The sequence below is a fragment of the Echiichthys vipera genome (assembly GCF_963691815.1).
Source record: "Echiichthys vipera genome assembly, chromosome: 1".
Classification (NCBI taxonomy): domain Eukaryota; kingdom Metazoa; phylum Chordata; class Actinopteri; order Perciformes; family Trachinidae; genus Echiichthys; species Echiichthys vipera.
The window spans coordinates 29,036,372-29,058,987 of record NC_139826.1 but is presented as its reverse complement, the minus strand read 5'-3'; the positions used below and the strand labels follow the sequence as shown (position 1 = coordinate 29,058,987).

Here is a 22,616-nt window from a genome sequence, read left to right as displayed (position 1 = left end):
CTATAATAATATCTATATCAATGTGAAAATGACTAACATGTTATGGCAGTTATTATACCAGAGTGACATGAATAATCGAAACAACTACAGCTAGAATATGATAATGATATTGATACTGATAATAATTATGACAATTAATAATAATAATAAGACCATTTATTTTATTTTAGGCAGCCCATGTGTATAGGAAGCTTTCCCAACCAAGTTCAGAAGCTGTCTTAGAAATTTCAGTGTGGCAGAAACAACTGTTTAGTTATGTTACCTCTGTTTTGATATGGACAACTCTTTTGTTGGTTGGACTGTATTACAAAGTAATTGAACAATCAAGATAATTTACTGACTAAATTATTGTCTTCCATTTCCAGCTAAGTCTTTATGAATAGCAATTTGCACAGTGGTAAAAGCTTTTTTTCTGCATTGCCTACTGCTGTCATGGAGTTGATGAGAGAACACAAAACCAAAACACTGAGCTAGCAGAGGCTAAAAAGAAAAACATGCATTGCAGCACAGTTATTTAGTTTACTCCCAATTTCTCACGTAGACCAAGGTGCTTAGCCTTGCAGATAATGTTTTATGTGTTCAGGTTTGGATACAATCAAGGTACATTTAATTGAATTTGTGCTGCTGAAAGGACTTAAAAAATACATTTAGAAACTCATCACCAATTGGTTTTTTTTCAGGAATGTTTTCACTGGGGCTATTGATAAGCTCACATAAAGCCCAATAATTATTAACTACCTGTTTAGTCATGGGTAAAGGCGCTGAAGTGAAATTTGTCTGAATTGGCATGTCATGACCCACAAATTGAATGTACCATGGTGATTTAAAGTTTTTATTGTTTTATGATGGTTCTGGTGATGAAAACATTAGAATGTGTCCAAGGGTGATAAGGAGTCTAGCTAATTTTATTCATATAGCCCAATATCACAAATCCCAGATTTGCCTCAAGAGTATTTATGATCTTTATTCAAGATTCAAGATTCAAGATTCAAGAAGCTTTATTTATCCCGAGGGAAATTATTGTGCAACAGTTTCGATACAAAGGAGGAAAAGGATCAGAGTAACAATAAGCATAAACATAAATCAAATCAAAATAAAGCTAACGTCAGATAAATCAAGCAATGAACCAAGTGTGACAGAGTGCAACAGACGTCGTGGTTAAGCGTAGGTATATACAATATACAACAATACGCAGCGTGCAGTTTAGCAGCAGATTGAAATAAAATAAGTACAAACTAAATAAGTGAGAAGGAGCGATAAGTTATAAGTGTTAAAAATGATAAAAATGAAGCAGCATGTCCTACAGAACTAAGTGACAGTATGGCACAGTGGAGTGTAGCAGCATTTCGTACTTCAGTCAGTTACAGTAAACCACAGTGAAATGTAGCAGCATGTCCTAAAGCACAGTAAGTGTATCAGCAGATAGTTACAGTAAACCATTAATAAATAAATAAAGTGATGTAGTGGTGATATAAAGTGACAGTGTCGTATAGCAGCATTACTTACTGAAGTAAGTGACAGTACAACTGAATAAAGTACAACTGAATAAAGTGATGCAGTGATGGTATAAAGTGACAAAGTGACATTTTCAGGATACAGTGTCTCCACTGTTCCTTACCTGACTGGGGGGAGATGAATTATAAAGTTTGATGGCCGCCGGAAGAAAAGACTTCCTCCGGCGTTCAGTATTACACCGGGGGAGAATGAGAATGAGTCTGTGGCTGAATGTGCATACATTTGCTTTACTTTTAGTTTTGGAAAGCATGATTATGCATTCATTTCAGAATTGTCATGCATTTTAAAGCATACTGTATGAGATTTGTAGTGAGAAATGTTAGGGATTTGGATGTAGTGATACAATTTTAATTGTAACCACAGGATGGCAGTATATACACACTGAAGTGTGAAAACAGTGCATAGAAATGGCCCAGTCCAGTATGCTGCTTTGTCAGAGCCTTTAAATGTAATTCAAATCATTTTGCCTTATGGCCTATAATGTTTAATAACTGTTCTATACAAAACATTCAATGTTTCATCGCATACAACTTGATATTTTTATTTAAGGATAGAATGGATTGTTACTGGTACAACACCGAAGTAACATTCTCAAAAAAAAAACTTTTTTGGGGCACAACTCATTATAGAAATACATAAAACATTCCGCCCAAGTAAATTCTCCCAAAACATTTTAATTCTGGTGTTGTTGGATTGAGTAACTTTAAAAAAACGTACTGTATATAGGAAAACATTTCAGATTATTTTTTAGGCTCATTTGAACAATGACTACTTTTTTATTTGTTTATACTGACAATGCTGTCTCATGCTAATAAAGAACATAATTCAAATGGGAAAAAAAACACATTCAAGCTCACTTAGACATTCTGTATGCATGTATGTTTGTTTAATTAGCAGATATTAATGTCATCAATACAGGATCATTTGAGTTTCTTTTATTTGACCTTTAGGATTTTTGATTTTACATCCTTGTGGCAATTATTTTACTAGTTTGGAAGGGTATATCTCTCATTGTCAGAGGATTAGCAAGGCACAATGCCACAAGGCTTGTGTTTGGCCAGATGAAAAGTGTTTACATGCCGCTGGCAGCATGCAGACAGCCTTTCAGGGATTAAGGGAATAAAGGTTTTAAAGATAACAAGATTTCAAGAGGTTGAATTCAAAGAAATTCAAATATGATTTCATAGCTTAAGGTTTCATTCAAAGGGGACTTTTGACTTCAAGACTTGCTTTGAAAAACAAAACAGAACAGAACATAGGCGACAATATGTATATATTTTTTAAATACAAATCCGTTTTCATCCATTCCACACTAGTTAAAATCTCCATTCATATGAGAGTTTATGTCTGATTTTCAGTCTATTGCACTTTTGCAAATTGACATGGTAATAGTGAAAGCATAATTATACTGTATCACTGCTCCACTTGTAAAAGATTGATGCTCAATACAAAAAAACCCCACATTGAGCAAATTACATGAGCTAAGAGACAGCTGAAATCTGTGATGTTTATGTTAAGTATATACCGTAGGGTTCTTGTTTTTGCTGGTGACAAAGATGTTATTTCAAAAAACTACCAATACAACTTACAAGAAACTGTTGTTAATGTTACAATGGACTACACATGTTGTCTCCAGTGCTGAGGTCTTAACAAGGATTGGCGTACTCCCAGCTGTCTGCATGGAAGCACAAAGGCAGGGGAAAGGTTAATACTATTTGTGGCATTTAATCCTATTACCATCTTTAGGTTACTTTAACTTCATTGTCATCAAGAAGCAAGTTCTACATTATGAACCATAACTGTTGAATGACAGCATAAACCATTGAAAGGCTTACAAAATGCACCACAGCATTACCATCAACACAATTAATACATTCTCCTATAATGTGTGGGTTTCACTATCAGGGGCATATATGTCAGATACTGGTTGGCTTTACATTGAAGAACTCTCTCTCACACAGTATATGTCTTGCGGGTGCAGATCATTTTTTGAGTGGAATGCATGAGAAGGATCTCACAAAAGTTTCGATTTGTTGCATCACATCACCTTGTTGCAGTTTGCATCAGACAAGGTATTTGGGATTTTACTGTAGCTTTAGGCTTACTCTTCAATGGCGAAACAAAGATGTAACAAACCGCATAAAACATTTTCTCTCTAAAAACATGATTAAAAAGAGCCACATTAACTTGTGTTCTACCTCAATATCACATGGATACCTGCATGAGAAGTAAGGAGTTTGTTGAGTCCTGGAAATATGACAGGTTAGGTTAGTCTAAAGTTAGAATGGGTAGACAGGCAAAAATTTTTATAAATTATACAGCGAATCATGTCTTTATCAACAACAACCATGTGGAACAGGCCTACTAATGTGATAACGTGACTTGTGTTTTTTCCATCTATGTTTTGATGCGCAATTTCAAAAGATACCAGTCATTCCGTTCCATTTCAAACATATCAACCATGCAAAATAGCAGGCTTGTTATTATGACTTGCATTAAACTTGCATAAACACTGATTTCCTGAGGAAAATATCAGTTTTGTATTATTACCCATGCAACACTAGAGTGAAGTTTCCACAAAAACAAAAACGATTTAAGGCAGCATGCATGGTGGGTAATTTGCATCCATGAAAATGTGCCCTGTTGTTTATGTTAAGAATAATTATATATATATATATATATATATATATATATATGTATTTATATATATATATATATAAATACATATATATATTTATATATATATATATATATATGTATATATATTTAAATATATATATATATATATATATATATATTTTTTTTTTAATTTTTCTTACATGTTTACAAACTGTAACCATACCTACGGGAGACCCATATTACTACAACGAAACATCCTAACTGAAGTCTAACTGATTGCCAGCTCAATCCGGCCAATCAAATGAATTTTCAAGGGGGCTGTACCGATGACGATTCAAAAATGTGTGCCTCAATGGATGCTATTGGTTAGATTAAACACGCGCAGCTGATATCGTCATTGCGCGGGTCTGTCAAAAAATATCTAGCTCCATATGTGTTACCAGCCAACGCTTCAGGTAGTGATCGCAGTGATAATATAGCTTTCGGTCAATGGCCGGATAAAAATATCTGTCGAAGAAGAAGATTGGTATGTTGTACGCAGTGTTCATTCTGTTAGCGGAAGCTCAAGCGTTAAATTAGTATACGTGACAGTCCATAAATTGGATTAGCGCTAAGTAAAGCCACCAGTGAATGATAGTTTAGCAAACTTGCTAACGTTAGCCCGTTCGCTAGCTAAACGGACTGTTGGGAGGGGTGAAGACTTGACGAAGACGAATGTTAATGTCGACAGTTCCGTCATTATAACATTAGGTCAATAACATGGATAGTTACAGTCAGCGGTTTGAATCCGCTACCGGGCGAGACAATAAATCTCAAAAGAAGAAGGGTTCTGCCAACAACAACACATGTTTCGATGAAGGGGACCGCAAACCAAAGTTTGTAAGTATGGTTTACTTATCGTTGATTTTTATTTTAGCTGTGTTCTGTAAACTTAGAGGACTTGTGGTGTACACATAGGGGGTTGTCCTCTCAGAACAGATCATAATGTCTATGTTATCTTTACGGCCTCACCCCTGTATGGCAAGCTTACGAGTTCGAATGACGCCACTTTTGCCATTCATGTGTATTGCGCTCCACAATTACATTTAAGACCTCTAGAATGAACATTCTGGATATCTGTAACGTAATTCAAACTAGGAAAAAAATAGATATGGGATATCTACAATCCCTCTGTTACTAGTCATAATTTTAATTTCAGATATCCCGAATGAAAAACCATTCCAGAATGTCCATAATGTAATTTTCACTATCCAAAATACATTATGACTAGTAAAGCAGTCGTACTTGTATTCTATATATCTAAAATGTAATTGCCAATATCTAGAATTGAAGCCCAAGACACATGAATGCAAAAGTGATGTAATTTGTACTAGTTAGAATGAAGAATGTTGTGGATATTTGAAATGACAATTCTAGACAGGAAGAATGTCATTGTGGAGATATGAAATCATCATTCTGACTAGTAAGAATTCAATTTTGACTAGGAGAAATGGTATTATGGATATCTAAAATGTAATTACAGATAGGAGTGTGATTCAATTAAATGTTAAAACCCCTTTCCATAGCCCCTGGACACCATGACACACAGGAGAGTGCAAAACTCACAAGGAAAAAGTAGCTCCAAGAACTTTTTCATTTTAAAACTATATATTTTCCTGTTTTTTTTCATATGGTACCATGAATATATGCATGGTAACGTCAGTGAATAGATGCATCTATTATCTTGAAAGATAAGTAATGTTACCTTGGATTAATTTATTACCCAATTAGAAGGATTTAAAAGCTGGCTATTCAGCTGGATCATACCTGAAGGAAACAGGCGAAAGTTAGCTTGAGCAGCAGAACAGTGGTGGTGTGTTATGGATGTGCAGTGTTCTTACTTTTCTTGGCAAATAATGTTATGTCCATTGCAGAGAAAATGCCTTTACAGAATCTCTCTCATTTTTAAGAAAGCTCATACACAATGCATTCTATAGATGTTAGTTTTCTTTGAGCACACTGACCTTGACTGTTTGTCGACTTTGCTTCACATGTAGGAAATCAAAAGGTTATAATTAGCTCAGGGTTTAGCCCTTTCACTAATCCATGTCCTTCCTACTATTACAAACCAACCAACATTTTGTCTGCCTTGTATCTGCTGTATTGTGCAATGTGATGCTTTTTAAACAAAACATTACCATTATCAGTGTTCACAATTTTAAAGCAGCTAAGCTTCTGTTAATAACACACACACATTACCCGTGTCAGACAGGAGACTTGGGTATGACACGGATCTACATAATTCAAGCCCAATCCGTTTTTGACTCCAATCTTTGAGTGCAAAAACAATTTATTTTCTTGTTGACACTCACTGCCATTCAGAGATTCTAGCCTCCAATCATAGTAAATGTCTGCTCAGGAATGTTATTATCGACTCCCCCTGGTCAGCTGTTACTTACTGTCCGTAATAGAAACACCTGTCTACCTACTGAGGTGAGTGTTTTACACTGCTCAGAAGTAGGGTTGGTTGATGTGTGTAAACCATTCAGATTGTCTTCTAATGTGCTTTTAACCTGTATCATTGCACTGTCTATCTGAAAGGAGGTAAAGCTGACTTTATTCATCTTTATTACACTTTAAAAAATATTTTTTATGAAACAGGCATGACATATTTACACATAAAACACTGCCAGTCTAAAGAATGAATGAATGAATGAATGAATGAATGTTTCATCTTTGTATGAATGGATCACACAGACAGACACGTAGATACGTAGACACACACACACACACACACACACACGCACACGCACATACACACACGCACATACACACACACACACACACACACACACACACACACACACACACACACACACACACACACACACACACACACACACACACACACACACAAATAATCAAGTTATTTATTTATGCATATATATGTATTTTTGCATTTATCTGTTATTTTTTTATTTGGAATTCCAATTAGTGGAAAGCAACTTCATGGTAGCCTATCCACCTTATTATGACAGAACTCTCTGACAGTCAAATACTAACGAGCCAGAAAATGCAGGTCAGGAGCAACAAGCTAACGTTGGCGCCTCTGCGAGCAAAGTGCCATGTTATTATTGTTATAGAAGTAGTCTAAAAGTCTAAATTGAATATTTAAAAGATGTCCACAAACAGCCGCATTTGGACTTTAAATAAATTGAAGAAAGTTTGCTGCTCCCTTTACCTGGAACTAATTACAGGCACACGTGAAACTTCAGGTCCTGCTCTCATTGGATTTCTTTTGAAGAAGTTTGAAATAACTTCAGACACACCCGGCTGTAGATATTCTGCATGATATGATTATGGTGGATTTTGATATATATTTGCTGTTTTCACTTGTTATTTAATATATTTTTATGGTTTTATAGTCATGTATTTTGTATTGGCAGCTCATTATGTTTGTCAGAAACATTGTTAGATCGTGCTGCTGCCTGTCTTGGCCACGACACTCTGAAAAAAGAGATTTTTAATGTCGGTGAGCTCTTCCTGTTAAATAAATAAACATTCCCTCTGCCTCTCAAACTCAGTGTAATGGTTAAAGCTAATAACGCAGAAACATTAACGTTACATAGTCAAAAACATAAACCTGTAACATAAACTTGCCTTTACCTGTCATTAATAATTAACATGTTTTTCTCACGGTTTAACAGCGTTAGCTAGCAGATGGAGGCAGCACCGGCAAGCAAACACTTTTCAAAAATATGTAATTTAACTCGACTCCCCATATCTGACAGACACATAAAGACAGAATATAGCTCCCTTTAATACGTTTAAATAATGTCTTCAGGGGCCACTTTGTCTGTGACCGAGTGTTGAGCGGTGTTGAGCGGTACCGGACCACTCTGGGTTTTCCTGAGCGAGATAGGCATCTCGAGCCAGGATGTGACGGATGATATGTTGTGTTTTTGCACATTGTCTTTCTTTAATATGTGGTTGCTCACAACATAGGGATTCTCCTTACTTAATGTAAGCGGTGCTGTCTGACAATAGGAGCAATACATTGCTTGCTTTGTGGCATCAAACTTGAGTCAGGCGAAGTCCTGCTCCAACTCGGTGTTGTAGCTGTACGTTTTAGCTTTCACTTTTGACGTTTTCGCATGTTTTGGGTCAGTGTTGGTGGGTCCTGGTTAACTTAATTTACGTATTGTCTGTGTCTTCTGGGGTGCCTTGGGTCTCTTAGTCCGTTTTGTGTTCTCAACGCGGACAGGTTGAAAAAATGTCTTCATGGTGACTCGTGGGAGTAACATTAGCCACTGTGTGCCAACCGGTGCCAACCGTGCCGCATGGGACGGAGCGCGAGTTAAAAACTGCGACTGTGAGGTATTGTGGGAATCGCCATTCAATATTCAAGACATAACATTAATCATTGACCACAGTTGAAAACAACTACCAGTAAGGATAGTCATATTCCAAACAAGAGTTTTTTTTTTGTGGCTGAATCTGCCCATAGCACCTAATGCTACAGGGCAGATTGATGCTTAGCACAGGCATGTTGTGATGTAGCACGTGCAACATATATGTTGCTTTGTACAGCCCTGGTGTAAAAGTTCATTCTTGAGCTTATAATTATTATTTGACAAAATGTGTGGTCTAGAGACCCACTCTATATGTGAAGTTTCTTGAGATAACTTTTGTTATTATTTGGCACTATAAATAAAATTGAATTGAATAGACGCTGGAATGTAGTTTCACATGCAACTTTATTTATGTAAAGCTGCTTAACAAAGACAAACCTGCATGTTTTTCTTCTTTCTGCCTATACACCTTGCAGGCTGTAGATAAAACTACTAGTGTTAACTCCTTTTTTCTGCTAACGCCGTCATTTAACCAGGAAAAAAAACCCAGCTGAACTTCTACAAACTTGTAAACCTGCTACTTAATCACAGGCTTAGCTAGTACTGAAAGCCAGGCAGTGCATCCACAACATCTTAACATTAACTAATTAAATAAGACTGCAGCCTAGAAAAACACTGTTGTTTTTTATTTTATTTTTTAAAGTTCAGTAAAAGCATGATGTTTTCAAACTCAATAAGTAATTGTGTTAGATAATCATGTTCTTAATATTGATCAAAATAATCATAATTGGGATTTTTTATAGCTCTAGGGGTAGTCAAAAGAAAAAAAAATATTTCAATAAACATCAAAATTCTAACCTATTAAAACCTACAGTAATTGATCTACACTAAGATACTGCAAATAGCCCACACTCAAGACTTTGAGACTTCAAAATAAAAGCAATACAAGCTGAACTCGTACTGAGATACTTTTCTTGCTGTTGACTTACTCTTGGCAGCGCTTTTTTAGTGAGTGAAAAGCAAAGCATCATTATAAAAGCTGAACTACATGTTTTCACTCAAGCAGTTAAAGGTGTCAGTTATTATTTAGAGGCCGTAATCTCTCCCAGACAGCTTTGCAATGCTAAACAATGATGTGCTTACAATTTTTTTTTGTCTGTCAGAAATACACAACCAAAGAACATCTTGTTACTTCTTCTCACTGAGAGAATCTGTGATGGGACAGTTTACCCTTGACACCTTTAGTTCCAGTCTTTCATCAGATTGGTCTGCCTAACAAAATGTATAGCTTTTATAACAAAAATATTAAAAAACATTGTAAATATTTGTCACTGTTAAGAGCATTCATTTATACATTTATCTCAATAGTGATGAAAAAATGGAAAATAAGTCATGTTAAAGTAATCTGTAAATGTTCTTTTTAGATGCTGTTCGTCAAAAATGTTTTTCAGTTTAAACTTTAAAAAGATTGTATGGTCTTATTAATGTAATAGACCTTAGTATCATTTTTTCACCATTACAAATATTAGGAGAATGCTTTTAGTGTTAATTGGCTATATTACTGAATTTTCAAAAAAGTAACTGAGAATGAATTTAGCATAATTGAGAGACTTCATTTAACTATTCTATTAACTTTAAACCTTCTACGGTCCCAGTAAGAAAAACACTTTTCATCTCAATATAAGCTAAAGCTTTAAAAATGAAAAAAATATGGGTTAAAAACAAAATACAGACACGTCAAAAGGAAATCTTTCAATGAGAACTGAAATGTGATAACCAAAAGCGTGGTTCAGAGAGAAGGAGAACCAAAGCAAGTTTGTTTTAAATGTGACTTTGCTGAGTGGCGCTTCAGTAAGTGTCTGGGGGATAGTACAGAAATGGTAGAGGTTTGAGATTAATCAATTAGTCAATTGGCAGAAAATATAGGTTATACATATTTTTAAAGAAACATGAATAAAAAACCTTGTGGCACTGAGTTCTATGAGTGAGAGGTTCAAGGAGTCTTTTATGTTTGTGAACCCACGCACCCATGAAATAAAATCCACGTTATTTATAAGGGGACTTCTGTAGGAAATGTTTATATAAATCTTGACTAAAAATGGCATAGTTTTTAAAGGTAAGTTTTTGTTTTTTTTAATACGGGTAGGCTGAGATAGAGTAGAGCCCCATTACTTCTTTTGTTGGTGAGAGCCCTTTGATTTTGTCTTGTCATGAGTATTTGCAACCCTTCTAGGCTTGTGCAGCTGCTCAAAAGTGAAGTGAAAATAGAATGGAATAACAAAAATAAAGAGTTACAGCAGAAACACACCAAGTAATGTCAAAGTGTCGCAATTAATTACATATTCCTTTCCTGCTAAGTGCCAGGAGGTGTGTTCACATGTTTCAAACGGGAAGAAGTTATTTGTAAACACGTCAGAAGACACAGGACTCTGTTACTGATTGGCTGCAGGTATCGTCTGGCCGCACTTCACTGCTAAAAGTTAAACCATCCCCAACTTTTAGTTTGGCCGCACTGTGGCAAGGCGAGCTTGGAGCAGCCGCTGCAAGTTTTCATAGACATTGCATGGCAGCTTGTTGACGGCTGCACTTTACGGCTGATGTGTGTTTTTGGCATGATGTTAATGAAGGATCAAAAGTATGAAGTTTTCAAAATCTGGATGCTGTCTGGATGTTAAGGTTGGATCTCTTTCATTTTTGCATTCCCTATCTCTGTTCTGTTGTGGATTGCATATGCAGTGTAATATAAATTGCAGCTCTACTAGTGGTTGTCTCAGTTAATTGAAAAATGTGTTATCAGAGTTTAATTAAATGAACAAGGTGAAGGTGGAAAGTAAATTGAATTCACTGATATATATATATATATGAACTAATACTGTCAGGCCATCCTTTTTTGTCTATTAAAACAAAAGATTTGCAATAGTGAGATCTTGGAATTGTTTTGTCTTTTCTATTTAGTCATAACGTCAGGCTGTGTTTCTTACCTGGAGCACTTGGTCAGCTCCTTGGAAATGTTATATTTAGTGCCAGTGAGGCCTCTCCCTTGCCTGCGGTTTTAATTATGACTATGGATGGATACTAAGGCTATGTTCACACTGCAGTTACAAGTGACCTGAATTAGATTTTTTCGCTCATTTTGACCTATGTATACAGGGTTTTTTTCTGGCTGCGGTCAAGTTGAACTGAGTTGAAAACATAGCCACTGAGCTTCCATAGAACTACATTCATTATCAATAAAGATTTTAGCACGGCAACGGACAATTTCAGCGAGGCAGCTGCCCCAAAATTTATAATGCAGAAAAACCCCTGCCATATCTGATATGCTTTTGAAAGTGTGAACAGCACAAGTCACATTGAAGCTGACCTTTTCGAATCAGAATTAGGCCACTTTTTTTTTTTTTTAAATGTGTTACTGAATCTGATAACAATCTGATTTTTTTTTAATGGGCCGCAATCTGAACAGCCAGGTCGCATTTAATGCAACTTTGACGTCATTCTGACCAGTGCTGCAATGTTTTGTAAATGAATGACAAATAAAGTCAAGTGTGCCACAGGTGGGAGCTGGGCAGGAGCTAGTAACAGAATCAAAACAATATGAAGTTTCTTTCTCCTCTTCCTCCTTTGTGATATCACCCGCTCACAAATTTTCCGGTTGCTGCCGCACACTGTTTTTTAGCATTAGGCCATAAAGTCCTACAATACCGGTTGCCGTTGCCATGTTTGCTTCTGGAAACTCCGTTGTGGCTTGATGTGTGAGCTGTTCACACAGCAGTCCATAGACAGGGCGCATTTAAAGAAATAATGTGAACAGTCAAACAAAAAATCTGATTTGAGCAATTAATCAGAATTGTGCATGAAGACTGGCAGTGTGAACGTAGCCTAAGAAACTGCCTTGAATTGTCACTGCTTCCTGCTTGATGGGCCTGCGACTAATGCATGTTTTCATTATTATTGTTGATGAATCTATTACTTGTTTTATAATAAATGTCAGAAAACAGTGAACCAGGCCTATCACAATTCCCTAAAGCCAAAGGTCTTGTTTTGGTTGAACAGTCCCAAATCCAATTAACTATGTTTTTAGAGAAAATCAGCAAATCCTCACATCTAAGAATGAAAAACAAAGAAATTTGACAATTTAAAAATGAAATCATGTTAATGAAAATAATTATTATACAGCTCATTCATGTTTTATTTTGACATTTTTGTGTTTCATACCCTTAATCCAGTGCTAGTCTATTGTTCCACCTCTCCTCCGCTGAGATTGGACTGTTGTAGGAGTGGGCGATATCACGGAAGGATCACTCCCATTGCAAAGAATAAAAAATAATAACAATGCCATTAGGACGATTTAGTTAATATAGAGATAACATACCAATGTTTTTTTTTTTTTTTTACCATCGACCAATCGATTGGTTGTAGATGGAATTTCAGTTGACCAAGATTTTCTGTGTATTGTTTTTTTCTCTGAGGTTCTGTACGGTCTGCTTGAAGTAGACTTAACATTTCAACGTCACTTTTTTATTTAGCATTTCATTATGACAACATAGTTTAAATTTAAATTGTTTTGTATTGACTTCCAATTTCTAATTCGGATTATTCTTTTTGCCATTTTTTACTCTGTTGCACCTGTTAGAAATATGGCAACTTTCCAATAAATCTACAGAAAAAAAAGTGGACAAAACTTGCTCTGCAGGCACTGAGGTAGCTGGTTACACACAGATAACAACAACCCAACTGCCAATCTCCGCTTCTACTGCACAAGGGGATCCTTTTCTAATATCCAGACAGCTTGTTAGAGAAGCACCTTTTAGGCAGCAATTATCTTTTAAATGACTAGAGTCATCAGTGTTGACAGTGTGCTTGGTGATGATAGTAAAGGCTCTTGGTGAACCTGTGGTAGTTTTGGCTTCATTTAGCTGACGTACATTGGGTCCATTTTAACCCGTGATCCGAGTCTTGATAGTCCCTGAATACCTTAATTTCATAGCAGGATTGATTATACAGTATATGACAATCTATAGGATCACTGCTGACATTTTATCACCTAGCTAGTACATTTAAAAATATCTGTCCTATTAAACTCTTTTTATTTTTTATTTTCTTTATTTTTTATAGATAAATTACTTCAATCATCTGTCTCTAATTGAATTTCAAGATGAGTGTGGAAAGGTAGACACAAACAAAAGCACCAATTCACTTTCCTGATCCTTTCAGACTATCTTTTTCTCCTATGGCTAGAACCAATTTAACTGGCGAATTCTCCAATGCAGAATCTAAAGAACCTTTCACTAACTTAGCAATCAATGCTATCTGTTCATAAATAAAAATCACAATAATTTGCTCTGAGCTGCTGTAGGGTTAGAAAATATATATATTTTTAAACATTTAATGAGTTGCTTTATGTATCCTGATGTTTGTCGTTTTTCTTTTTTTCTGTTCCCCACCTGTAGCACTTGCCCTTTAGAAATATCACAGATGATATGGTAAGATTTGAGAAATTGGTTTGGTCTCTCTCTGCTTCTCTCTTGGTTGTCAATCCTTGCAACATCTAACATCACTTTACTAGTCATCTAATCTGCCTATTTTGAGCTGCGATGAAGTTGGATTTATTTACATCGCAGAGCACAGACCTCTTTTCTTCTCTACTAATGTCTCTGTTGTCTAGATACCACTTTGCAACGTGTTAAAACAGATGTTCTGTGTATTGCATGTGCTTTGTTCCCACTAATAGCATTGTTTTTTTCTAACTCATTAATAGATCATTTTGTCTACTCTCTGTTCTGAGTATTAACCATTTAAATGTGTTCATAATCACATGTTTTATGTATTTCAACTTGGCATTTCAATTGTGTTTTCTCTGTTGTCTGTACAGCTGGACAGATTCGCCAGTATTCGGATTCCTGGTAGTAAAAAGGAGCGGCCACCCTTATCACACTCTAAACCCAATACTAATGATTGGTCAATTTCTTCATCATCCACTTCACATCAGTTTGAGGAACTTTCATCAAAGATCACCTCAGAAAAAGAGATATTGGCTCTGTTTGAAAAGATGATGGTATGTTTTCTTGTTATTGTACAAAATCTTTAATGTTTTCTTAGAAAAACAACATAGTAGCTTCAAATGTAAATCCTACATTTGATATAAGAGCAAACACAGCGACTGAGTGGTAAAGATTTGGAGAAAGAAACACTGAATAGAAAAAGGTGGGCATTTACCATGCTTTGAATATCTTCTAAATATATTGTCACATTTAATTAAAAACAGGAAATCATTAATAGCAAAATGAGCAACACTTATTATGAAGGCATATTTGGTGAAATAGAATACATGATAAATATGACAAAGCTTTAAACTGAATAACGGCTCTCATAATAGACACTCTTTTACTCTGTTTTTCAGTCAAATATGTCAGTGGTCCGTTTGAGGAATACAGAAAGATATTCTCAGACTAGGTATTCCCAGGACTTTTTGGGCTTGCTAATTCTAAGGACATTCTGTAACACTGTATTGCCGCTTGATTTATGACAGTATTAAATATATTGGGAGATCACTTCCACACGGTTTGACTTGTGAGGATGGATTTACTGTGTGCACTTCATGGAATCAAAACACTCAACAGGAGCCAATAGATAAATTGTGGAAATTAAATTACTTGAGACCTCTGGGGCTGACTACCTCCAGACATGCTTTATGTAAATGAACAGGTAGGACTGTACTGATGAGTTTGAAGTTTTAAAGCTTCATTCATAACGTTGCTTTTTATTTTGCATGTTTTCATTTAGTTTAAACCTGGTATTTCTCCACAGTTGCAGATAAAGATTATGCTACATTAATATGAATAGTATTATAATATTTGTAGAATTAGATTCCAGTGGTGGCTGCATAGAATGAAAATCCAAATGTTATTTACAAATAATAAACCTCTGCCTCCACCTGCTGGCCCCTTATGGCATCTGCAAGATTACACTGCAATGGACCTAAGACAAGCACTCAGAGCAGAGGAGTCTGTGATGCAGTGTCAGTGACTGCTCATAAACTCTGATCAAACTGTAAAACTAGGCAGCACTGATCAAAGATATTCCTTTGGTTTTGGCTCAACATGGTCACAATTTACCATGCCTTCCAATACTTCAAACATAATTTCCAGATATAAACAAAGTTTTATGTGTGGGCCAATATACCAAATCAATAGATTAAATTAAGAAAAAAAAATGTAAGTGGAAAAATTGTCAGAAGAATAAGATAATATTGCTTAAGTACAGTATTTCTCAAAAGGGGGTATGCATACCCTTAGGGGTACTTTTGGAATACTTCACGGGGTAGAAGATTTTTATTTCATTTTCAAAGTCAGACACTGATACAGTTTTTTTTTTTATTCTACCAAAAATGTTTTGCACTGGTCAGGGGGTGCAAAACATTGTATTTTAAATCAGATTACATTAACATTTCAATAAAACTTACATCCTCTTTCTGATAAGCTTTTTTTTCTTTTCAGGAGGACATGAACTTGAATGAGGAAAAAAAGACTCCTTTAAGAGACAAGGACCTCAACACAAAGAGGGAAATGGTCATCCAGTATATCTTTACTGCCTCTAAAACTGTAAGTTTTTGAATGCATATTTTTCAAGAGAGTGAGTGTGTGAGTGTGTGAGTGTGTGAGTGTGTGAGTGTGTGAGTGTGTGAGTGTGTGAGTGTGTGAGTGTGTGTGTGTGTCTTTTTGACGTTTCTTTTGTTTATTTCTGTGATTTTATTTGTTTTTCACAATGTGACATTATCAGAAAAAATATAGGGTGCATCCCCTTGACTCATAGATAGCGAGTTTACTGTGCATTTTTAATGCATCAGAGATGCAGGGTGCGTAACAAGCAACATCACTGGTCTGTGATACTTGTTTTTTTGTTTAACAAGTTGGCACAGTGTCTTGCAAAGAAGGGTTACATTTATTATATTTGCTTTAATCAGATATCCCTCAAAAGCTGCTTGAGGCTGTCGATCTAGTTACTATGGGGACCAGCCCGTTTATATGCCTGTGTTTGTTTACCTGCATGGTAATATAATGTTGCCACCGGCCCAAAGGCAACAAATGAAAATCCTTCAAATAGCATTTTTATGAAATGTTACATTTATACAAGACATGGTAAATTGCATGTTTAGAGAGAGAAAATGAAATAAGCGTGTTGACAAACGGTATCTCCCTGATGGGGTGTTGGAAAAATAACTATTCATATTAGAGTCAAGATTCATATCATCTAAGGCTGTGATCACAATTGTCTTTTCAATGCGACATCAGATCATGCCATCTGTCAAGTCTGCATGCTCGTATGTTGAATGTTGCTTAAATTTGGATCCAATCAACCAGAATACATTAGGATATATCATGATAATTGTAAGAGGAATCATCCCTGTTTCACGATTATTAGGGCACATTCGCACTGTCCATTCGTACAGGGTCCCATGCTTTAGCAAACTTTGAGATTTATGAAAAGCAAGCTTGACGGGAGAAAAGTGTGGTCCTCCACGCACACTCTGACCCGGGCGTACGCAAAGAAACCGGAGAAATGGCGAGAAATGGCGACAATGACGGCAAAAGGATGAAACACAAGATGTTTCATCCATGTTTCACCCCCCCTAAAATAATGGTAGGGGAAACACCGTACTCACACTGGTCAAAAGAAGTAGACTTTAGCCATGAAGTGTGCTTGGGCATGGTACGAATCGACAGTGTGAGTGTGTTCTAAATCAGGGAAATTATTATTCGGCACTGGAAGGAAAAAGATAAGCTTTTTTTGTCCTGTACATAAAACTGCTCATAATACATGTAAGCCTACTGTATGTACCTACCACCTACCAACTTTATATTTAAAATATGGGGTTCTGCACATACTCAGAGAACTGAAGATATATCAAGGTAACTTTTATACATCCCCACAAGATTCAGAAAGGAAACGGTAGCATGTTGTGAACTACTTCCGAAGTTCTACAAAACAAGAAGAAGAACTACAAACTGTTTTGTTCCAGCTTAGTCATTTTTTTTTAACCTTGACTCATAAAGGTTGACTCATAAAGGGCTGGATGATTATCTCAAAGACAATGAAGCATATTCAAAGTGTTGGACCCCTTTGTAGTCACTTTCCATTGATGCGCTTTGCAGATGGGATATCCAGCTTATACAACATCTCCCTAGTCATTTTATAGGTATAAAGAAAAGGAGTCTCTCAGTGCCATTTTAGATGCAAATATTTTGTAGAATTCAAGTTATATTCATGCAGAAATAAATCTAACCAGGCAGGTCACAGTATCAAATGTGGACACACGCAGACAAAGCTGAGCCACAATTTAGTACACAAAAATCACAATAAAAAGACAAGTGTAACCACAGCCTCAGGGTGCACTCACACTGTCCATTCACACCGTGCCCTGTGCTTTAGGGTGATTGTCTCCCCCTCCCTCCTCCCCCGCGTACTCACATTAGTTGAAATGATGTGGGCCGCGGCTTCAATACGTACTGCTTATATGTTATCACCCCTCGGAGATTTAGTTTTGTCTGACTCTTTTTGAACATTTGCATTTGACCAGATCTGCAGTAAACACTCCACCTCTACATCAAACCACCAAGAACCGTTCGGTGGCAACTTTTTAAATGTCCGTTGCAGGGAACAGACGCATATAAATAGACATCAAGACCGCCGTCAATGCTCACGCTCATACATGTGCACCCTTACATGTGCATCCGGGCTTTCCAAAAGTCCACCTCTTAACTGGGTGGCGGTCGGCAAGCATGCCGTGCCTGGGCGTGGTACAGTTGTACTCACACTGGTCAAACAAACTAGACTTAAGCCGTGAAGCTTGCTTGGGCACGGTATGAATGGACAGTTGCAATGTCATGTGATTGGAGAATAATATTGATTAAACACTCATTACTTTTTTTTGCATTATTTTGTACCAGGTGGAAAATGTTCTCATACTTTGAAGCTTTGGACTTAATCAGTCACAAGTCACATAGTCAGGTGTGGTTCTGACTTGGGATTAGAAACATTTGTCATGTGTTTTTTTAAACCAAATAATTGCTGACCTTTTACAGTGTGTTGTGTTGCCATAGTTGTCACCAAAATAGTTCTACTGGAAATGGTGTAGAGGGGGGTCAAATGAGCAATACAATTAATAAGGAGAACGAGCAATTTTCATTGCCCTGAAAAAACTGCTCTTGGTGAGATACATCTTTTTTTAAAGGTGTTCTTTATTTAAACATTTCATCAACTGCACCAATACCACAGCATTTTTTAAAAATACCCAAGGCACAAAAACCTTTATTTTGTGAAAAAAACAGTACAGGACACACAGGACATCACTAGTTTCTCACACTGTTCTGGTTTGATCTTAGTCCATTCTTCGTGCAGGCTCTTCCACAGTTCGGTAACAAGTGTTTTTTTTAGCCATTACTTTGTTGCAGAGGATTTTCCACAGATTCTCCATGGGCTTTAGATCTGGACTCTGGGCTGGCCAGTTCATTGTTTCGATATTCTTAGCTTCAGGAAAATGCGTAACCCATTTTGCAGTGTGACAGGGTATTGTCTTGCATGAAAATTACGGGCTCGTTGGGAAACAATTGCTGATGAGAGTTGTGGTCACTGCAGGGTGGTCTTTTAGTCCAAATTGTCTTAACCAGCCAGACACTGTGTGCTGAGACAGTTCCTTGCCCTGTTCAGCACAGAACTGGCGAGCAGTTTCAGGAGCAATGTTGAACCGATTCCCCAATCAAGAGTCTTTGCAAAACCCTCTCCTCCATCCTTCTTGTGCACGTGTTTTACGTGGACCGGCCTTTTTGAGGGACTTAAATAAATATGTGTCCTTGTAAAGTTTCAAAATTCTTGCAACGCAAAACCTCTCTTGCAATGGCTGAGAGGGTCATGCCATTGACCTTCATCTGGATAACCTGCTGTCGCAGGGTTTCAGTCAACTTAGAGCAGCATTTCATCATGCAAAGTAACCAGGAGAGCTGCCAGATAAATACAGTAGGTATGTCCAACAATTACGTAAATTTCACCCAGTGCCAGATTAACATCAATAACTGGAAAGGTATCTAAAAGTATCTGAAAGTGTTCTCTAATTTTGCTCACTTTTTGAAGTGCCTTGGTGATTTAAAAAAACATGCTTGTACAGCAGTAGTATAGCCACAGCGGATATTTTTTTTATCAAATTCCGAACAATAAAAACATAATAGTATTTCAGAATAAATCAAGTATTTATAATTTGTTCTCCAATTTGATCTACATTTTATATCCAAGGTGAGGGAGGAACAGAATAGAATTCTCTAAAAGTAAGTGTGCATTGAGGTGGAGGGATTGAGGCTTTGCTTCCCTGTTCCACTATAAAGTCCCATTATAAGGACCGAAGGCCCCACTAGAAAGGGTGGCTGAGATGGGATAACAACGGATAGAAAGCTGCTCTATTACCATGATTGGTGTAGGCACAGTTATTTAAAAAATAATTGGAAATCACAGACAGGATTTCTTCTACACAGGGTTGCAGGCTAGCATGATGAAAAGACAGTGCTGTAGAAGGTTTTTGTTTTACCCTTAGTTTCTACTGCATGCAACAGTAGACCTGTTCATCTATTTATCCATCCACCCATCCATCCAGGAAAATTGTACGTAGTATGGAACTCATGTAACTCGCAAAAGGGTCACAGGGAACACTACCTGGGCTGGATCCACAGTTCCTCTGATTCTTGCAGTGGACCAAAAGGCTATCACTAATGTTCATTTAGTGAGAAAGGCTCAAATGCCTGTTTCTGCTATGAGCAGAACTTATAGTTTTCTGACTGCTAGAGGCCTTAGAGATACAGAGAAACAAACGGGTTGGTCTTTATCATGGACAAGAGAGGCATTTGACCACTGGGCCAACAGATGAAAAGGGAGGAAGGCAGGCACTGTATCATTGATGGGCTAGGGTGCAGAAGTTGCCTCTCTTACAGTCTTCTAGAGACATATGATGCAGAAGAGATTGCGAAAAAAAAAAAAAATTCATAGTCATCATGGGAGTGGAGTAACGAGGCCACAAGTTTCAGCCATGATAAAAACAACACTGGTGGGTTGTGTTCTTGTTGAGTGCTGGATTGAGAAGACTGCTACCTGATTGGGAGGAGGGTGCATTTATAGTTTATGTCTCTATGGTGTAGAGTTGCTTATGATCATTTTAACACATCCTTTAATGATTGAAGATAATGGTTGGGTTTTTAAGTCCAATTTTGACAGCTAATTTTATATTTATTATATATTGAGGAGAGTATCGTAGATTTGGGGCTTGAGGTGTCAGGGGAGAGACAGGCTGGGCATTATTCCACTGTTCTGGCAGCTTGCGAGGTTTAGGGATTATTTATTGCTGCTGGTAGTGATTCTGAGGCCTTTGATGAATCAAAAACATACCAGATTATATTTGATGTTTTGGTATTAGTGCAGCTTTCTTGATAAACTGAATATGTGTAGCTTTGTCTCTACACCACCCTTCAGTTGCAATGTTAATGCAATGTTAAGGTATATTCACTAGTTTGGCTATATGCATGTATATTGTTATTAGACAGGGATATATAGTCACTGTTTTTCCAAATGTATGGTCAGATAAAAAGATGAAAAGTTGTACATTTATTTATTTCTCTTATGGGTACATGGACAGGAGGACACAGGGGGTTCTCAGTTAATTGTCGTGATTTCTGTTTGATTTTTGTTTGATTTTTGTTGATGACAGTTTTGAACTAAAAAGAAAATATTTTAGATGCTCTGCTATTTGGGAAATGTTTCATTTTGGTGTAAGATATTTGGATGTCTGGAAACCAATTAGCAACTTTATTTACCATCTTATTTAAGAGAACAGAGGAACAACCCTGGGCTTGCTTAAGGATGTTAGGCTGCTGGCTTTGATCCAAAAGCCTTGAAAAATTTGATGGTCAAAAACATCTTGTCATTTTTACTTCAAATGTTAGACTAATTTAAAATATAACTGCTTGAGGTGTTTTTATTGGAACTTCTAAGCTTAAAAAAGAGTTTTGAACTTTTTCATGTTAATTCAATATAATGTTTTACAACTACAGGTATGAACAAAATGGCTTTCAGGGAAGCTTTGAAGTTATATACATGTACATTTGCAATGCATATCTTTTTGTACATTTGTACACATGTCGTGAGGAATATTAAGTCAAATGCCTTTCCAAATCAAGAGAAAGACAGGGTTGGCCTAAACAGTTTGTGCTTGTTGTATATGGCTGTCATTGATCTAACGTGCACATTATCAATGAATTAATAACTCTACTCCAGATCAAATGTTTTGTTTTTAAGTGATAACATACTGAATTTGGTTGAAAATGATCTGATATATTGTGACATGATTAAATGCCAACTAAGGTTTCTGACAATTTCACTGAATTTTTTCATTGTCATTTAATACTTAGATTTTATTTTTCAATTAATCATTCAGTCTGTCTTAATACCCACCACAGGTTATCACAACCCCGGTTAATCCAGAAATGGGTAAAGAGGTGGATCGTGGTGGAGCTGATGGTCCGAATAAAGCCTGTCTTGAAGACCGAGAAGCTAACTAGCCTACTTCGCCGGGGTAGTGGCAGTCTGGAGATGGAGTTACTTAGCAGCATCATCAACTCAAATTCAGATTAAAATAAAACTAGAATTAACTAAAAAATGGGCTACATACTTCTTGAACAGCCCTTTAGTACAATTAAACACACAGCAAGCCATATTTGTCTGATATTTGCATGAAAAATCACCCTAAAGGCACCAATACATGCACCAATACCACAAACATGACCAAGAGCTAAGGTGTCGGTGGTGTTTAGCAGAGCAGCGGCTAAAGTCAGCCACCTGTGAGAGCAGCCACTCCTTTAATTATGAAGAACTTTAAGACTTAATATTATTCAAATGGGTGAGTTATAAAAATAATTTGCCCCCCCTCATACAATTTTCATGAATAAAAAAATTTGTTATTGTACATGGCTGTAAATGTGTATTTCTTCTATAAAGTTGGCCATTTTAACATGGGCCTCTATGGAGATTCACTCTCTTGGAGTCAGCCTCAAGTAGCCATTTGATGAAGTGCAGTTTTTGACACATCCATGTTGATATTCAGGTTTATAAAGAGACAAT

At 36.6% G+C, this 22,616-nt stretch overlaps 1 protein-coding gene across 1 annotated transcript in view; it reads left to right on the top strand.

The window, feature by feature from the left end:
* The first annotated feature begins 4,892 nt into the window (after positions 1-4,892).
* The window catches only part of LOC310951498 (protein diaphanous homolog 3-like), a 176,826-nt gene continuing 159,102 nt past the window's right edge, over positions 4,893-22,616 (top strand). Inside the window, exons 1-4 of the mRNA XM_083919754.1 lie at positions 4,893-5,013; positions 13,913-13,945; positions 14,335-14,517; positions 15,959-16,063. Coding sequence (XP_083775880.1) covers positions 4,894-5,013; positions 13,913-13,945; positions 14,335-14,517; positions 15,959-16,063 — 441 coding nt within the window. The 5' untranslated portion in view covers position 4,893. The remainder of the gene's footprint in view (positions 5,014-13,912; positions 13,946-14,334; positions 14,518-15,958; positions 16,064-22,616) is intronic.